The 18,198-nt window shown below is 43.0% G+C and overlaps 2 protein-coding genes across 3 annotated transcripts; both read left to right on the forward strand.

The window, feature by feature from the left end:
* Positions 1–1,768: 1,768 nt before the first annotated feature.
* On the forward strand, positions 1,769–12,418 carry xpc (xeroderma pigmentosum, complementation group C). The gene is given in 15 exon segments (XM_048240663.1): positions 1,769–2,038; positions 2,587–2,889; positions 4,100–4,208; positions 5,032–5,116; positions 5,378–5,535; positions 5,862–5,982; positions 6,848–6,937; positions 7,256–8,071; positions 8,539–8,699; positions 9,021–9,102; positions 9,534–9,665; positions 9,852–10,021; positions 11,293–11,386; positions 11,957–12,112; positions 12,115–12,418. Coding segments are annotated over 15 exon segments (2,781 nt in total). The 5' UTR covers positions 1,769–1,917; the 3' UTR covers positions 12,298–12,418.
* Positions 12,419–13,257: 839 nt separating this feature from the next.
* Positions 13,258–18,144, forward strand: taf8 (TAF8 RNA polymerase II, TATA box binding protein (TBP)-associated factor). 2 transcript variants are annotated; one of them, XM_048240664.1, is made up of 9 exons: positions 13,258–13,477; positions 14,073–14,141; positions 14,766–14,925; positions 15,262–15,360; positions 15,522–15,584; positions 15,701–15,825; positions 16,320–16,485; positions 17,072–17,214; positions 17,574–18,144. In XM_048240664.1, exons 1-9 carry the CDS (start codon positions 13,298–13,300, stop codon positions 17,709–17,711), a joined length of 1,143 nt encoding a protein of 380 aa, XP_048096621.1. In that variant the 5' UTR covers positions 13,258–13,297; the 3' UTR covers positions 17,712–18,144. The 2 variants fall into 2 exon arrangements, with proteins under 2 accessions (XP_048096621.1, XP_048096623.1); XM_048240666.1 differs by lacking the exon at positions 14,073–14,141 and having other exon boundaries at positions 13,259–13,477.
* The last annotated feature ends 54 nt before the right edge of the window (positions 18,145–18,198 follow it).

Raw genomic sequence — 18,198 nt, forward strand, 5'->3', positions numbered from 1 at the left:
CTTTAGATTAACTTCCAACAAAATTGCCTCATGCAACGTCGCCATCTGGTGGACAAACTGTGTGCCAATGTGGAAATGCAGCCAAATTATTATGATGAATATTTGGTTTTCCTTTAATCCACCATCGGCCCTGTAATTGCCAATGATGGTGTACGTGTGTGTGTGTGTGTCATGTGTATAAATACAGGCCAATGAGTGTACAGTCACTAAATGTACACATAACTTAATTCTTTTAGGGCTAGGTTGATGTGGGCCCTTGAGACCAACATACCATAAAAATTTCTTCATCCCCGGTGCCACGGTTCAGGTAGTTATTTAGAAAAAAATGCATTTTTTGGGTTTCGGGGGGCCCAGCGTGGTGGGGGAGTGGCCCCCGGGGACCAAACAAAATTTTTCCGTAAAAGTCTAGTTGGGCTACATACCCACCAAATTTCATGTGCCCCGGTGGTTCGGTGTCCCGGGTATCGTTGACCAAAAATTCAGGAAGTAGATGACGAAAAAATAAAAAAAAAAAAACTTTGACAATCCCTATATGACCGCTTCGCTAGCTTTGCTAGCGGCGGTCATAATAATTATGTAGGAAGTTTAGAAGTTTAAAACCCAGAACCAAAAGTGCACCAAATTCAACACAAATGACTCAATACACTTGGAGGAGGCCTGAATCCTTTCTTTTCCAGATATTTTAGGATTTGGATATCGTTTCAGTATCGAGTATCAAGATATTTATGGCAGGTATTGTATCAAAGTCATAATTTTGGTATCGTGACAACACAATATGCCAGAGCCACTCTGTTTTCTAGATGTCAAGGATCGGAGGCTCTACCACCAACAAGTGATGCTGCTCAATGGCATATTAGAAGAGCACATAATCAAGCTTAAGTATGGAGGCAAGCACACATACCAAAGTGTTACTGGAAGTAAAATGTTTTTTACTTTTCGGTTGTTGCTGACGGTAGATGCAGTTTGGCATTAGGCTTATTCCCGCTATCTAAGTTCATATGTACTGTAGGATATATTCTGAGTTGAAGGTTATCTGTGCAACTTGAAATGCATTAAACACCACATGAGTGACTCACTATCTTAGCAATAAAGATATGTTTGTGTTTTGATTAGAATTTCCGAGTTTATTACATGTTAACTGTAATCATGTTCCCATTAAATACGTTAATAAACTATAGTATGGATTCTTTAATGCTCAAACATGTATTTAGAGAACACTTTTATTTGGTTTTAGTGATTACTTTTAAATAAACCCAATTTAGGGAAAAATAAGCAAAATAGCTATTTTATGTTAAAATGCTGATTATGCGGCTTAAAACTCAGAATTGAGCTTGGTAAATAAAATATTCAGAATCAGCACCCTCAAATTAGGTAAGAAGGGTGGTTTACCAACTTTTCCTCAGATTTGCCATCAGAAGTTCTCTTCTGCTCTCCCTCACTTTCATCACACAGATGTTTTCAGATAGCCCGAACGCTAGGGTGCGTCTAGATTTCTAGGCTAGTTCACCTTAATCTCAAGTAGGCCTAGGCTACTTCTTCTTTACTACTGCAAGTAATCTAATACAATTGCACATTCTTAAGCACATTGCAATTATAGAACGGCTAAAACCACATTTGCCTTCAAATTGAATCTCCCATCGAGCAACTTGTCATTATTATTTCGCGCTACACTCTTTTCAACATGATGTTTTGAACGTGCCCCTCTACGGATATGACGTAGATTATGTGGGCCATTGTAGCATACCGAGTAGTACGGAAAACACAACAAAGGTTCCATGAGATAGCTGTGTGTTGAATAACCAGCGGACATGACATTACACAACTTGTGCATGTAGTTTTCTCCTGTTACTGTAGTACCAGCGACTTATGTGTATGCCATGACCAACCACTGATACACTGTGATATCGGATAGTCAGCATGGCCAAACATAAGGGACCAGCAGATGTTGCTGTGAAAAGTGACACGACAAAGAAACTGAAGCAAGTAGCAGCAGCAAAGGGCAAAGTCGGGAGAGGAAAGATATCTCAGAAGATTGCAGGTAACGTAACTGATCCTTGATAACCACTAACGTTACCCTGGTACACAGATATTGCCACATTTCGTCTTTAAATTAAGACTATAAATAGTAACGGTATGGCAATAGATTAATCGACCAGACTTGCATAGTGCAAGGGTAAAGTTAACCTACTCAGACAAGAACAATATTTTGTTAAGTCCACATCACCATCGTTAGTGAGGTAAGTTGAGAGAAAATTGATGAAAATAATTCACTCATAATTGCTTATTTATTCATCCCCCTTTCACACTGTATCACGTTAGCAGGGCAATTTAGGTCAGGGGGTTGCAGGTGCGAGTGCTGCAGCTGGCTTGCACCCCTGCATGACTGCCCTTGCATATGTCCTGAAATGCTGTGCATTCACAAAAGAAAAAGCGTTACAATAAACCAATATATGAGCCTCCTGAGGTATCAGTTCAGTTGTATTCATGTTTTGGCTTTAGAGTACCTAAAACATAGTCGGTGTGTCCTATACGTAACCATCATAGACTATATAAAATAGGTAACCATGCATGGTCTTCTCCTCTCAGAAAATGGGGTTAAGGAGGTCCCCAAGAAATCCAAAGCCAAATCCCAAACTTCCAAGAAAGCAGGCAGTTCCTCTGCCAAGAAGCACACCAGCAAATACTTCCAGGACCAGCCAATGAAAAGGGAGCCTGAAACCATGAATGTCGATGCTGATAACAACAATGAAGATGATGATGATGACTTCATTGTACCTGCTGTTGCTGTTGCATCAGGGGTGAAGAAAACTGAGACCAAAAAAGAAGAGGAAGACGATGAGGAGTGTGAGGATGACAGTGATGAAGATGGCGATTGGGAGGAGGTGGAAGGTTAGTGTCTGTGCTGTGCTATGTGGTCAGTGCAGAGTCGGAGTGTGTGTATTATCACCATCAGTGGTGTCCTCTCACCTGTTCTCTCTCTGTGGTGGGTGCTGATTGCACTCCTGAAGGGTGGCCATTGTGTCTCCTAGAGGTGTCCTCTTCTGCTGGGGTGAATGTGACTTCAATTAAGATTGTCTAGCAAGTCATTGTTCCCTTGTGTCAGCTACACAGACCGTGTGTGTGTGTGTGTGTGTGTGTGTGTGTGTGTGTGTGTTAGGGTGACCAGATGTCCCTGTTTTCCTGGAACCATCCCCGTTTTTGGTGTACTGTGTCCCCTGTACAAAATGTGTGTGTCTACTCAATCATTGAGATGCTGACTAGTTCATATTAGGCTTTTAGTTTAGCTAGACGTGACAATGATCAATTTAAGAGTGCACTAGCTTTAATAACTGGTAATGGTTGATGTGAGTCTAGATGAAGACTAGACAGGGACACAAGACAGGGAAGGTGCAGGTTATAAGTAATGGCATGCAGAATTTACAAATATGCATCTATACACTTTATTAGCTATTTTGTCTCCCAGTGCACATTTTGTCTGTGTGAGCTTTTGTCATCTAGGCTAAGGTGGCCAGAGGTGCATGCTTCTGGTGCTCCCAAACCTTCGGCAGGTGTTGGTGACAGTCCTGCAGGGTCTTTATCATGCTGAGTGTGTTATTTATATAATGTTATTATATCAGAAATAGTTCAATTAAGAAAACATTTTTGGAGCCTATAGATGTAAATAGCTATGTTCAGTGGCAGGTTTTGCGCAACATGAGCAACATCAGAGCATGATGCGTAATTTAAGAGACATCCCCACAAAGCATGATGCGTAATTAACGAGACATCCCCACAGAGCTTGATGCGTAATTAAAGAGACATCATTGTCATTCAGGTTTAATGGAGATGTAAAATAATATGCCTGCCAAGGGCAGGAGACGAGCCAGGACTGCCAGTGGCTTGAGGGTGTGTAAGATGAAGATGGGAGGAAGGATACGCTCACTGGGCATCTCTGGTTTATATCATGCTGTTGACCCTCCCGTAGTTATGGTAACAATTATGTGTCTGTCTGTTGTTGCTGTGTTTATGTCTGGTTGGATATCTTATGTTGACAGCCATCTTCTCTTCATCCTCATCTTTCCTTTCTCTCCCTTCTTCCTCCTCTGCTTCCTCTCCCCAGAGCTCACAGAGCCGTTGGGGCCTGCTGCTCCTGTGGAACCAGCGGTTCCGTCTCAGCCTGTGGAGATTGAGATCGAAACCCCAGACATCGCCCGCAAGAGACAACAGAAGTGAGAAACATGACATGCTTGTAAAACACACACACACACACACCAACTTCACTTACATCACCATATCCCCACAAAGCGGCGGTCATTTCTGCTATACCTTTCAGTTTTTTTGGGACTAGTTTTAACTGATACATTTTAAACAGGGTCCCCGTGGATTGTTAGTCTTTAAAACATCTGAAGTAGTGTTTTATATTTAAGGCCTACAAATGTCTTAAAATGTATTGAATTGTAGGAGGGCGGGCATTACATTTGATCTGGAACAGTTTGTTAGTTTATTTTGCTGGCCTATCCCACAACAATGACTATTTCAGCAATGACTAGTGAACAAGGTCTAGTGAAGCCTTCAGTCCCCACTATAAGTCATATGGCTGCTTTTAGCACTATCTCTCCAGCTAATAGGCTACATTGATGGAAGACGTGCTATGGGTTTCACATAGAATAAGTTAATACCACTCGTAGTAATGATAATATTTTTTCCTTTTTACGGGTTCTGAAAAGGTCTTAAAAGTTATTAAATGCATACTTTAAAAATGTGCAGATATCTTGTTTATAGTGGGTTGGAAAGTCAGGATGTATGTTGGTAAATATTATTCAAGTTTTTTTTTTTTTTAAAGGAATATTACAACTCCTAAAAGTTTCACACTTTCTTATGTCGCAGATAACACTAGACACATGTTTATCAATAGCCAAAGCTCAGGATAAAACTCGTCCATGCCTTACTGCTTCTCTGTGCTGAGTTTTCTTCCACTATCTTGTAGTGCGGATAACTCTGCAGTCTCTCCAAAGTCACTTTAGCAGCCAGTCTCATTTCCTGTGTCTTCAGGGAGAAGAGGAAGACCGAGTTTGAGAACTACCTGCGTCGCATGATGAACCGCTTTAACAAGGACCTAATAGAAGACACGCACAAGGTAGATTCTTCTGCCCTGAATAACTGGTTAATGTAATAAGGACTTTTGAGTGAAATTATGGATGAGTTGCCTCTGATCTGCCAACAATAAGTCTCTGTTATTCATTTGTCTATACAATGACGAAAAGCTTTTATAATTTTCTTTTTACTCTGTATTTTGCACTCTGGTTAGTCTACACCTCTGTTCTGGGTTTGGCCTGCTTTATTATTTTTCTCTTGTGTTGTCGCAACTTTAACACTTGTATTGCATTGTGTGTCCCAGGTTCATCTGCTGTGTCTGCTAGCCAATGGAATATTCCGGAACAGTGTGTGCAGAGAACCAGATCTCATAGCCATTACTTTGTCACTACTGCCCTCCCACTTCATAGCGGTTAACCCGAATCGGGTCGACACACTATTTCTCAATGACCTGTCGAAGTGGTAAGTGAGCTTGTGTACTATTCCTGCGGAATTGTCAGTTTCTGCATGTCTCTCATAGTATATGAACTTCTGTGTGTCCTCTGTTGGATCAAACCAACGAGTATATCTTTTCATTCACCACATATGTCTACTCTGTGCTTTAATGCAGACATGTATGTATACTGTATTTACACCACCTTTGAAGTATAGCACCTATTGGTTGGTTGGTTGGTTGATTGATTGATTAATTGATTGGCTGTTTGCAAGGGAAATTTGTTGTCACAGTCTGTACAGAGCCTTACATACTTCACAACACAAGCACATTGACACCTTCACCCGCTTGGCAGGTTTGGGACCACCTTCACAGTGAACCCGGAGCTTCCCGAGGAGAAAGGCCAGGAGCTGAGGACGGTCCTGGAGAGGAGGCTGGGGAGTCTGACCGCCAGAAACCATGAGGAGATGACTCACGTAAGACTGAGTAGAATATGTGAATGTGAATAGTGTTTTTGTGGCCAGCATGATACACACACAGGAAATCTACATTCAGTACACTGCAGATGAAGCAAACATTAGTTTAAGTAAGTATAAGTATATATACTCTTTTGATCCTGTGAGGGAAATTTGGTCTCTGCATTTAACCCAATTGAGTGAATTAGTGAAACACACTCAGCACACAGTGAACACACAGTGAGGTGAAGCACACACTAATCCCGGCGCAGTGAGCTGCCTGCATCAACAGCGGCGCTCGGGGAGCAGTGAGGGGTTAGGTGCCTTGCTCAAGGCTGCCCAGCTTTGTAATAGATTTCAAACAAACATAATAGTAATGTATATTTTAGTAAGTTTTATTTAACTGGATGTTATATTTCCACTTTTACACTCTTTTTAGTGAGTGTACACACTTACACACTTACCTAAAGCAGCTTAAAAACTTTGCAGATACACATTTCCTCCATTTTTTAGTGTGCCCCCTAACCCATGATATTGGTCGTGTTTTGCTTGACCAGTTACTCTTCCAGCTCCTCTTCCAGCTCAAGTTGGGGTAGATCGACTTACCCCGACATCAAGTGGCGTTTCTATTGTACTTTTTTCAAGTAGGAGTTCAGAATTCTTGACCTCCAAGTTTGTCTGGAATGAAATTGGGAGGAAATATCTGACCTCCGAGTTGTCTGGAATGCCACATTAGATCTAAGGATCCCTTATTGTCTTTGTCTGATGCTGAAGAACTGCATTTCTCAGGTGTCATTAGTAGGCATGCTGACTGAGTAGGTGTGTAGTGGTGTGTAGTGGTTTGTAGGTTTGACCTCTGACCCATTCTATCCTCTCCTCTCTGTAGTTATTCCTGTTGGTGCTCAGGGCACTACAGTTGTTCTGCAGGCTGGTGCTCTCTCTGCAGCCCCTGCCAATCAAACCGCCCCCTGCCAAGGTACCTGTCTCCTTAGCAACCAAAGGCTGCACCCCCTGTCTAAGTGGAATATGCATGTATCACACACATATGTGTGAAATCTCAATATGTGTTCTACAATATTGTTTTGTCCCAATTTAAATATGTCTGTACGGTGTTTGAGTCAAGATACATGTTTATTGACAAACATATGGAGAGCATATTTGTGTAGTGTAATATTTGTATAGTACCGTTATACAAATCATACATTATATTCATACATCTTTTGTGTATCACAGGATGGTAAAGTTTTTTAGTAATAACATATGATTCCTGACTTAATTTAATTTCCTTCCGCAGGACAAAGCTAAAACCTCCAAGTCTGCAGCTGATAAAAAAACAGGCACATCTAAAAAAAGCCTCTCGGATATGAGCTCCCCAGAGGCGAAAGTGTCCCCAGGGTCCAAGCGTCCGGCCGCAGGCCGCTGGGATAGCAAGACGGAGAGGGGAGGGAAGCGGCCGAAGAAGCGAGATGGAACGGGAGAGAAGGAAGGGACGGGACAGCGTCCGAAAAACACAAAGAGACGCAGCGTGGCCTCAAAGGTGAGCTACAAGGACGAGAGCAGTGACGAGGAGATGGAGGAGGAGGAGGCTGGCAGTGAAGAGGAGTTCCTGCTGAGCAGTGGAGGAGAGAGCGAGGAGGAGGAGCAGGAGCAGAGGAGAGGAGGACTGCAAAAGGGACGAGGGGGAAAGGGCAAAGGGGCAGCTAAGGGCAAAGGCCGAGCGCCAAGGACGTCCAGTGGGGCGAAGAAGAAGATGGAGGAGGAGGAGGAGGGGGAGGGGGAGGAGATGGGCAAGAAGAGGGGGAAGAGGAGGCAGGGCAAGGGGAACGACGAGTGGCTAGAGGTGTACCTGGAGGAGGTGGGCAGGTGGGTGTGTGTGGACGTGGAGCAGGGGGTTGGGCAGGTGCAGCGCTGCTCCAGTCAGGCCACGCAGCCCATAAGCTATGTGGTGGCCGTGGATGGCGACGGCTACATCAAAGACCTCAGCAGCAGGTACGACCCCACCTGGCTCACGTCGTCACGGAAACGCCGCGTGGAGGGGGACTGGTGGGACGAGACGCTGCTGTTCTATGAAGCACCTGACTCAGAGAGGGAAAAGAAGGAGGACAACGAGGTTAGACTCATGTGACACACACACACACACACACTTTATTTTCTCAAACCCTTATATACTATGTCATGCACATACACACAGAACCTTATCACAATCACATAAAAATATACAAGCCGCACACATGCGCACTCACTCATATACACACACACACACACTTTATTTTCTCAAACCCTTATATACTATGTCATGCACATACACACAGAACCTTATCACAATCACATAAAAATATACAAGCCGCACACATGCACACTCACTCATACACACACACACTCACACACACACACACTTTTTTTTTTACAAAACCCTCAAAGTTACTATGTCATGCACATACACACAGAACCTTATCACAATCACATAAAAATATACAAGCCGCGCACATGCGCACTCACTCATATACACACACATGTCACACTTAAAGGGCATATAGAATATCTCATTGGGGATGACGTGCCTCTTTGTGTCCTCAGCTGGAGGCCAGGCTGCTGAGCAAGCCCTTGCCCACGGCCATCTCGGAGTACAAGAACCACCCGCTGTACGCCCTGAAGAGGCACCTGCTGAAGTACGAGGCCCTGTATCCCTCCACAGCCGCCATCTTGGGCTACTGCAGGGGGGAGCCTGTCTACTCCAGGTAAGTGGAAGCAGCCTTTTAGATGTGCAGTAGGCGGATACCTTTAAAGAATGCGCAAGCTTCAGTTTGATTTAGGGATTATTCTTCCAGAGTTGCTTAGTATGGTTTTATGCTCATAGACTACATTGTATATAGACTTTATAGGGTTTATAATTAGCCTGGTATTTCATAACGTATTTGGATGATCATTGATGTGTGGGTTACACTTACTATGTGATGGATACACTGCATGGATGTGTGAGATTGTATTAATGTATGTGTATGTGTGTGTGTGTGTGTGTGTGTGTGTGTGTGTGTGTGTGTGTGTGTGTGTGTGTGTAGGGACTGTGTTCATACGCTGCATTCCAGAGACACATGGCTTAAAGAGGCACGCACCGTCCGTCTTGGAGAAGTGCCCTATAAGGTATGTGCCATTAATTGAACCATTTCACCCTTCCTGTCTTGGGGCCATATTAAAAAAAAAAAAAACTTTAATTTACACGATTTTCAACCTATGGATATTTTCAACCTATGGATATTCTGCTCTTGACTCAAGTCACATATGTGCCATGAGGGCTACATGGTATTGTGCTCAATCATTCCTACTGTAGCCTACTCAAAATAATATATAATGGTGCCATTTGATTGGTTGAATTCTGAATCTTTTAAACAGAATGTCTCTTTGTGACAAAGACTGGCAGGTAAAGAGTCATATTTACTAATATAGGATATAGGCTCATACTAGCCTTAGGTTTTGTAGTTTTAAGAACAGCATTTGAACTCTCCTCCTCCCTAATCCTCTCGCACCTCCTTGTTCATCTCTGACTTCTCTCCCCTCTGCTGTCCTGGCGCCAGATGGTGAAGGGCTTCTCCAACCGCTCGCGGAAGGCTCGCTCGATGGCCGAGCAAAAGGAGGAGAAGGACCTCTCACTGTTCGGAGAGTGGCAGACGGAGGAGTACCAGCCTCCCCTGGCTGTGGATGGGAAGGTGGGGCATTTCTCAAGGGCTCATGTTTGAGCAGGAAAACACTGACCAGGCACAGAAAAGCCTTAGAGTTTTGTGTCCGAGTGGTTGTAGGATTAAGATACTTTCTGTGTAGCTGAAGGCTTGCATAATGTATGTGCGTGTGTGTGTGTGTGTGTGTGTGTGTGTGTGTGTGTGTGTGTTTCACAGGTCCCTCGCAATGACTTTGGGAACGTGTACTTGTTCAAGCCTTGCATGTTGCCCATCGGCTGTGCTCACCTGCGTTTGCCAAATCTGCACCGCGTGGCCAGGAAGCTGGAAATAGACTGTGCGTTAGCAGTGACCGGATTCGACTTCCACGGCGGTTATTCACATGCAGTGTAAGTAGTGGTGTTTGGTGAGTGGTGTTAGCGTAGTGCAGTGGTTCTCAACCTTTTTTGAGCAAATGCCCCCCTGACCTTACTTTGATCCTCTGGTGCCCCCACACACACACAATTAAAAAAAAAAAAAAAATCACCCCTGGGTGGGCTATTAGGCCACTCACACTCATGCTATATTGCTTAAATAAAAAAACGAGCCCATTTCTGTGCTGTTTTGGTTTCTTCTGGAATTATAAGAAAATGTCCTAAGCAATAGGAGACTGGTTGGAAAAAAAAAAACACTACCACATCAGCATTGGTTGTAATGATTTTTTTTTTTCACATTAAATGTAGGCAACAAGACGTGTCATTTTATCATGGACAAAAATCAAGTGCACATCACGTGAACAACATATGCACCGTAACAATCCAACGGATTAGCAACGGTCTTTTCGTGGAGACTACGCTCAGAGCAGCTGCAGAACAACAGCGAGCGGAAAACGGGCTATAGAGATGACGATAGCTGGGGCTGGGGAACGTGAGTCCGGGCGTGTGCAGGCCCGAACTGCACTGTATGACCACTGACTCCGTGGCACTGAGCATAGATAAACAGTAAAATGTAGCTGGGACGGTAGAGGGGTTAGAAACCCATGAATGAAAATAGCCTATTTATTTCAGGTAGCCTATTTTTGCACCAAAAATATGTGAAAACCATGAAAGTTTAAAATGTAAAAAAAAACAAAAAACCTCTCACGTTCCCAGCGCCCCCCTAGGTAGTACGAACGCCCCCCCAGGAGGCGGTACCGCCCCCGTTGAGAAACCCTAGCGTAGTGGGTAAGGAGCTTGGCTAGCATGCAGTAGCCTGAAAAATTATGGGTTCAATACCCGGATTCCACCGTTGTGCTCTTGAGCAAGGCACTTAACCCCGAGTTGCTCCTGGGACAATTGCCCTTGTAATATAATTGACATATGCAAGTCGCTTTGGATAAAAATGCTAAATGAATAAATGTATGTAAATGTAAGTATGAGTGAAAGAAATAATTGGTGAGAGACCATTGGCCCTAATATCTAAATGACTGGCAAAGTTAAAAGTTGATACCATCCATGACCAAACATAGATGGGTCAGTGGCATACACTGCATGATGGGTTTACATGCGTGAGATCCTTTGCTTCTCTCCCCAACTTTGCACTTAGTCATTTAGATTTAAAACAGAGACTATTGCATGATCTTTAATGGTAGTTCAAATGCTGTCAAACCAGCTGGCAACTAATGGAACATTTTATTTTTCAGAACTGATGGATATATTGTTTGTGAGGAACATCAGGAAATCTTGAGAGCTGCATGGGAAAATGAGCAAGAGATTCAGCAGAAGAAGGAGATAGAGGTGTGTGTGGGTGTGTGTGTGTGTGTGTGTGTGTGTGGGGGGGTTAATGCATGCAATCAGTGAAGGAAGCACATTCCCCAGGAGAGGGATTTTCATGGAAATGAGATTCCTTGAAATTCCAGTGCAAATTACATTGCTGGCGTGTTCCTGAAATATTAATTCAGGCTTTGTGCAGTAATTCTATTTGGCAGAGTTCTACATATTTGATATTGCTCAGGGAAAAAAGTTAAATTTACCAAACTTGTGTGCATTTTAGAATGACATAGGAAAGCAATATGTTTATTGTTTGTGTTTTTCTGTGATTTATAATGTGTTCCTGCAAAATGTTCATTAAAACCAACTCCATATATATCTGTCTAATTTAACAAATCAGTTGCACACACAAGTACTTTATTGTGTAGTTCCATGGGGCAGTGGTTGCATTTGCCAGCATTTTCTTGTGAGTCTTCTTACTAGGAAGTTGGTCTCATTTTGGCATGCTTCTAAAATATGTGTGCGCATGTGTTTGCCAAAAGCACATCACAGTGTGTCCCTAACTTGCCTTTGTGTGCCTCTGTGTGTCTCCAACAGAAACGAGAGAAGCGCGCTGTGGCAAACTGGACTCTGCTGGTTAAAGGTCTTCTGATCAGGGAGAGACTCAAGCGTCGCTACGGACAACAGGGCCTTGCCCAGCAGCGATCAGGGGTTGAACAGGGGGAGCAGGGAGGGACGGACGGCCTGTCCTCAGAGAGGAGGAGGAGGCGGAGGAGGAGGGGAAGGGAGGTGGACCGTCCGCCAACGCCCCCTCGCTGGCCAGCTCCTGGCCCCAGAACAGGCAAGAGGAACCGGAGGAGGCGTCCAAGCAAGCCAGCAGCAGCAAGCGAGAGAAACGTGGTCAACAGAAACACCTCTTCCCTTTCGAGAAAGTTTGAAAGGCCTACTTATGTCTGTTCTGTGTCCTCTGTCTACTTCTGTTTATTTTTTCTTCCTTTGTCATGTCTTCCATTTTACCCCCATTATGCTTTGTCTTCTTTCACACAATCTCACAACAGGATGGAGTTTGTTGTAGTAGTTTTGGAAGCACAGGATTTAGGGTGCCTGATTCTTCATGCATTATGACTTCACACTACAAACCTGTTAGTAAGACATCCAGGTCCTCCTTCTGAGCTCACAGTGAATAGCCTACTTCTGACACCTGAGCACGTCTACTATTGATAGCCGAACAAACACATTGAAACTTCTCTGTGCTGACTTTAGATAGGTGTCTGAATGGTCTGATATTCAAGTTGTAGGTTTTTTTCTGTAGCAGAAAATATATTTTTGTAGAATACTGATTGTTAAAGTAACTGTACTTTTGCATTAAACTGTTTGGCTGAAATTGAATAAATAACTGATATGTTTTGCATTTGTGGTCCAGCAATTTAAAACGAGCATCATGAATAAGTGGCATGCAGGGTGTTTGGTACACAAAGGGCCTACATATTCTGAATGTATGTGTGTGGCCAACTTCACTTTCATGCTATGTTTTTCACAGACTTTTTATTGTGATCATGGGGATTCAACTGCACTCAACAAAATAGAGAGAAATCATAGCACAGCACTTACTATGACTTGAATGAATGAGGGAGCTAATTCAGTGGTTTCAGTGGCTAGAACAGATCTGGAAGTATATCAGACAACTGATCAGAGCTAATGACTATGAACTTGTTTCAAATATTGCATTACATCCACTCATGGATCAATACAGATCAGAGTACAATGAACAGTTTCTGAGAAATACAGTGCATTTGTAAATGGTAGCCTACGGTGCGACCACTTTGCTCTGTGTCTATCCATAGGGTCTATCCCGTGAGACCATAGACTGTATCTATATACAGTATGCGTGAGACAGTCCAGGTCCAGTCCTAACCGTACAAACACGGATGTGACGTCATGTGCTTATTTCTCTGCTTGTGTTGTTACCACCGCGAAGAAAATACTGTCTTTGTAGAGGTAGAAAATGTAGTTTACGCATCATACGAACTGTGTTTCTTAAATATCTCAAGATTAGACATTGTCGTGAAGATGGCAGATTCGGCGGTAATGGCTAGCGGATCCTTAAATTCAGGAACGGTAAGAAAACGTAATAATTTCCTTGCATTTTATCACAGCGTTAGCTAACAGTAGCTAGCCAAACGAAAGAAGGAAAAACGCGCTGTCTGCAACAATCCTCTGTTAAACGTGAAGCCATCCCCATATAATAAAATGGCTTTGACTTTTTCGTTCCAGTATAACGTTAAATACAGGGGTTTTGGCTTTCTGTCAACGGAACCGAACATCAGAAGAACGCGTTATCAATAACTTGCTAAATAGCTGCTATTGTATAACATTAGCCTCCATACACGAGCTAACTTGGAAGGCACGCGATGCATTATCGTTACCATGTTCGCCTTCTCTTTGTTTTATTCAGGATAATATGATGTGCGGTTATCGCTTTGATTGTATTTAGGCTATCAAGACGTTAGACATACTGATATACTTTGCCAATATTGATATAAGTAGGTTAAGTAGCCTTTCCTAGCTACGTTAATAATGTCTTCCCTACTTCATCATAGTATGTGTCATACATTGTTTTAAATTTGAATCTAAATTAACGTTAGCAAATTGAGGTGGCATACTTTGACATGTGTTTGTTTTTGCCACTGTCCCATTGTCATGGGCCAAACAGAGGGATTGTGGGTGGGCTGAACAGTTCATCAAAGACACTTCAATGTCTTTGTTGTCATCACACTTGCTGGTTAGTGTTGTATCAGAATACCCTGTGTACTTGATAATAAATATTAGCAAATAATAATCATGTTGAGAGAAAGCAAATTAATCAACATCCTAAGACGTATAGCTGCTTTAGATGTATAACTGTTTTTTTTTTTTTTTAATGTAAATAGTATAGTATTGTGCTGTTGTGAGTGTGATACTGGAGCATAATAATTTCTAGCATAATGACTTATAACATCTGCTTTTCAGTTCAGCTCTGTTTCAGTACATTAAACATTTAGGCCTGCTGCATTTCGTTGTGCTGGTACTTTACTTGTGCAGTAGTTATAGTGTGGATGACTCTAATCTAATCTAATCTCATCTAATTTTATATACAGTGTTGTGCAAATACACGAGGTTTCAGTGTTTGTTAGAGAAAAAACAGAAATAGAGCATCTGTTCTATTAGACATGTGGATGCTCCTAGTACTTAGCCTACTATAATACAATAAATAGCCTACTATAATACAATTAATTGACAATTGAGAATTAGTTGTTTGCTCATCACATTACCCAGGAATCGGTATATATTGGTAGGGGTGCATGTGTATGGGCGTAATCATAATCTGAGCACTCTTTAAAACATTCTCTCCTGTCTGCTTCTGTAGCGCTCTGGTGCCAACAAGACAACAACCAGTCCAGCAGAGAACTACTACCTGGCGCGGCGGCGCACACTTCAGGTGGTGGTGAGCTCGCTCCTGACGGAGTGCGGCTATGAGAGTGCAGAGAAGGCTGCCGTTGAGTCACTCACAGAGATGATGCAGAGCTGTAAGGGACAACTTCTGTCTGAACTTCATCCTCCTCCTCATACGGAATTACTCTCACCAGGGCTTTCTCAGATTAAAACAAAAAGTTTAAAAAGTTCAGAGACACCGACAGAGACTCACAATATTCGGTTCGGGAATCAAACCTGGGGTGACTGATTTTCAGGCCACGAAGCACCAAACAGATTTCTGTGTTTGTCAGCTTCAATTCAAGCTGAGTCAAGATTTAATCTTCGGAGCAGCATGACTCGGCTATTTTTGAAGTGAACATGTCTGAAGCTATTCGTTATGAGCGTCACTCATTGTGCTACTGCGCTCACCTTTCTCCTGTTCCTTGCAGACATCACAGAAATCGGCCGATGTGCAAAGGCGTACTGTGAGCACACAGCCAGAAGCACGCCCACGCTGCCGGATGTGGTGATTACGCTAATAGAAATGGGTAAGTGACCAGCAATAGGTCTACATTTCAGCAAGTTATAGTTCATATTATGAGAAGAGTTTAATGGATATAAAACCTGTCACTTGCTACAACATTCCTGTAGGAAAATTGTCAGAAACATTTACGTCCTCTAAGTTGCTAAGACGTTTGCTCACCCACAGGCTTCAATGTGGATACGTTGCCAGTGTATGCCAAAAGATCCCAGAGAATGGTTATAACTGCACGTAAGTATCCTCTGTGTATCTTGAAGGCTGCCTCATACAGAACAACGTAACACCTCATTGACCTTCTAGGACAAAATAAGTCCTGATTGTTACGGTTGTGATGTTTGTTTACACAGCTCCTGTGACAAATCCACCTGTGATTCCCAAGGCACTCATTGCTGGACAGAAGCGTTCACATCCCGCTCATATCCCCAGCCACTTCCCAGAATTCCCTGATCCTCACACGTACATCAAGACGCCGGTGTGTATTCAAGCTAAAATTCACATTGGTATAGCTTAGCCAACTGTACTGGGGTGCGTTTCCCAAAACCATAGTTGCTAACTAAGTTAGAAACTTTGTTGGTTGCCATGTCATTTCCCATTGCCAACCAACTAAATTGCTAACAGGTTAGCAACTATGATTTTGGAAAACGCACCCCTGAATGGTTAAAGTCTGACAATAGTTCTAATGCCAACACTGAATGTTAATTTTTCAGTTAGTCCTTTTGCAGACCCAAAGTTCATAGTGAGATTAAAAAAGAAAATGCATAAAGATACACCACATTAAAGACAAATGAACAATACGTAGGTAAAGTCTGGAGTATATCCATCTAAAAGAATGAGAACGGTTTATACAGGCTTTTGCGACAGTGCTCCTGAGTAGACTGAATACTCATGTCCTCTGACCAAGGCATGACCAGGGCTCTGGTGCAGTAGCCTGCTGGCTGACTATACTTTACCATCGCCTTTGCATAGACGTTCCGGGAGCCGGTGTCGGATTACCAGGTGGTCCGTGAGAAAGCTGCCTCTCAGCGGAGGGACGTGGAGCGAGCGCTCACCCGCTTCATGGCCAAGACCGGACAGACCCAGGACCCAGCACAGACCCAGAGCTTTTTCAAGACCGACATCACAGCCTTTCCATGTAAGCTCGCTTCCATGATTGATTTATTTATTTATTCATTCATTTATCTTTATTATTTTTAAAGAACCATATCTTAAACTTTGAAATGTTACACTGAAGGAACCCCAGTTGGATACTGAGACTGGAAGCCCTACATTGAGGACCTTGGCTCAGTGGTACTGAGTTGAGGGGGCGAGGTTTGGTTGAGAATAGAGCCTTTTAAATCAGTGTTGCTGTAGAAGAGTAGTGCGTATGCTGATGGAATAAAGGCTGATTTAGTGCCTCCATTGCTGACACCACAAGGCAAAAAAAAAAGGGGATTCACCAGACCATATGAAATGCATTCGAAGGCTAGAGCTAGCTAGCTCGTCGTTGTTGTCTGTGTGCATTTGTCTCTTAATCCTGTCATTACCTTGAGTTTGCATTCAACAAGCTGTCTCGGTTTAGTTTATCAAAGCTGTTTTTGTCAAAGCTGTCTACCAGACCTCAAAATTGAGATGATCTGCAAAACTTCACTGCCCGTATGTGGGTTATAATTCATATAACAGAACTGTTACAGATGGTCCGCCTTTACAAACCTGACCGGATTTTCTGTGTGTGCCACTAGTGATTGCGGCCCGTCCGAGCTCTATCCCCTACCTGAGTGCCCTACTCCCATCCGAGCTGGAGCTGCAGTCTCTGGAGGAGACCGACTCCTCTGAGCAGGACGACCAGACAGACAGCGAGAACAACCACGGCAACATCATCAATGTAAGTCTGAGGTTGGCCTTAATCTCTTTGTTCCAATGACTAAAATGCACAACATGCCATGACAGCATGCCATTCAGTTATTTTGTCAAATTTGTCACAATGAGAGGTGCCAGATATGTTCAGATTCTGAACAGTTATAGTATGACCAGTGCATGGGGTCAGATGGTACACCTTTTTTTTTTTTGGTCATTCCAGAAACAGTTACTTAACTTATCTGCTATCCACTGTGTCTATGTCATATGTGTTTTATGTACAATGGTTGCCTAGTAATAAGTAGACTGGCGTCTCTGTCTGGTGGTGTGCTGCATAAGGATCAATAAGGAGCTACGTATCTTCTTTTTTTTATCTTTCTGATGCAGGATGATCCTGGAGCGGATAAGGAGAACTCCGGACTGCCCTCTGGTGGGGTGGTGCCAACAGTGAAGGTCAACGAGGAGAGCATCGATAACCCCTACCTGAGGCCAGTCAAGAAGCCCAAAGTGAGGCGGAAGAAGTAAAGGAAGAAACTCCACTGACTTTTCATGGACAGTTTTTGTTTCTGTCAGTCAACAGCCAAGGATCTCTTGAACTGCCTTCTGCCTCGGTGTACTGGAAACTGAGAATTCTGGGCAGGTAATGTGAATGTCGCCAAAATGGACTCTTGGAAAAGGAGCTAGGCAGTTCACTCAGCTGGGATTTCTGTGCTTCGGGATGCTCCAAGGGTTTACTCAACCATCATGATTGATAGTCAAGTGAAGGCTTTGGCTGAACACTGATCTTCCTTTGTTTTTTTTTTGTTTTTTGCGAGGGACAGATATGTCTTATTTGTGTTGCCTCTGCCTACCAAATCCCAGACTAAAAGTGTGTTTGTGAATACAAAGGGGGTAATAAACTCAAAAAAAAGTTTTTCTTGTTCTTTGTTTTTCTATTAAACTGTTGTGTTTTTCTTAATATTTGCCCACGTCATCTTTCATAAGTCATAACTTACAGATGTGAAACAAAACA

The sequence above is a fragment of the Alosa alosa genome, chromosome 4 (assembly GCF_017589495.1).
Source record: "Alosa alosa isolate M-15738 ecotype Scorff River chromosome 4, AALO_Geno_1.1, whole genome shotgun sequence".
NCBI lineage: Eukaryota > Metazoa > Chordata > Actinopteri > Clupeiformes > Clupeidae > Alosa > Alosa alosa.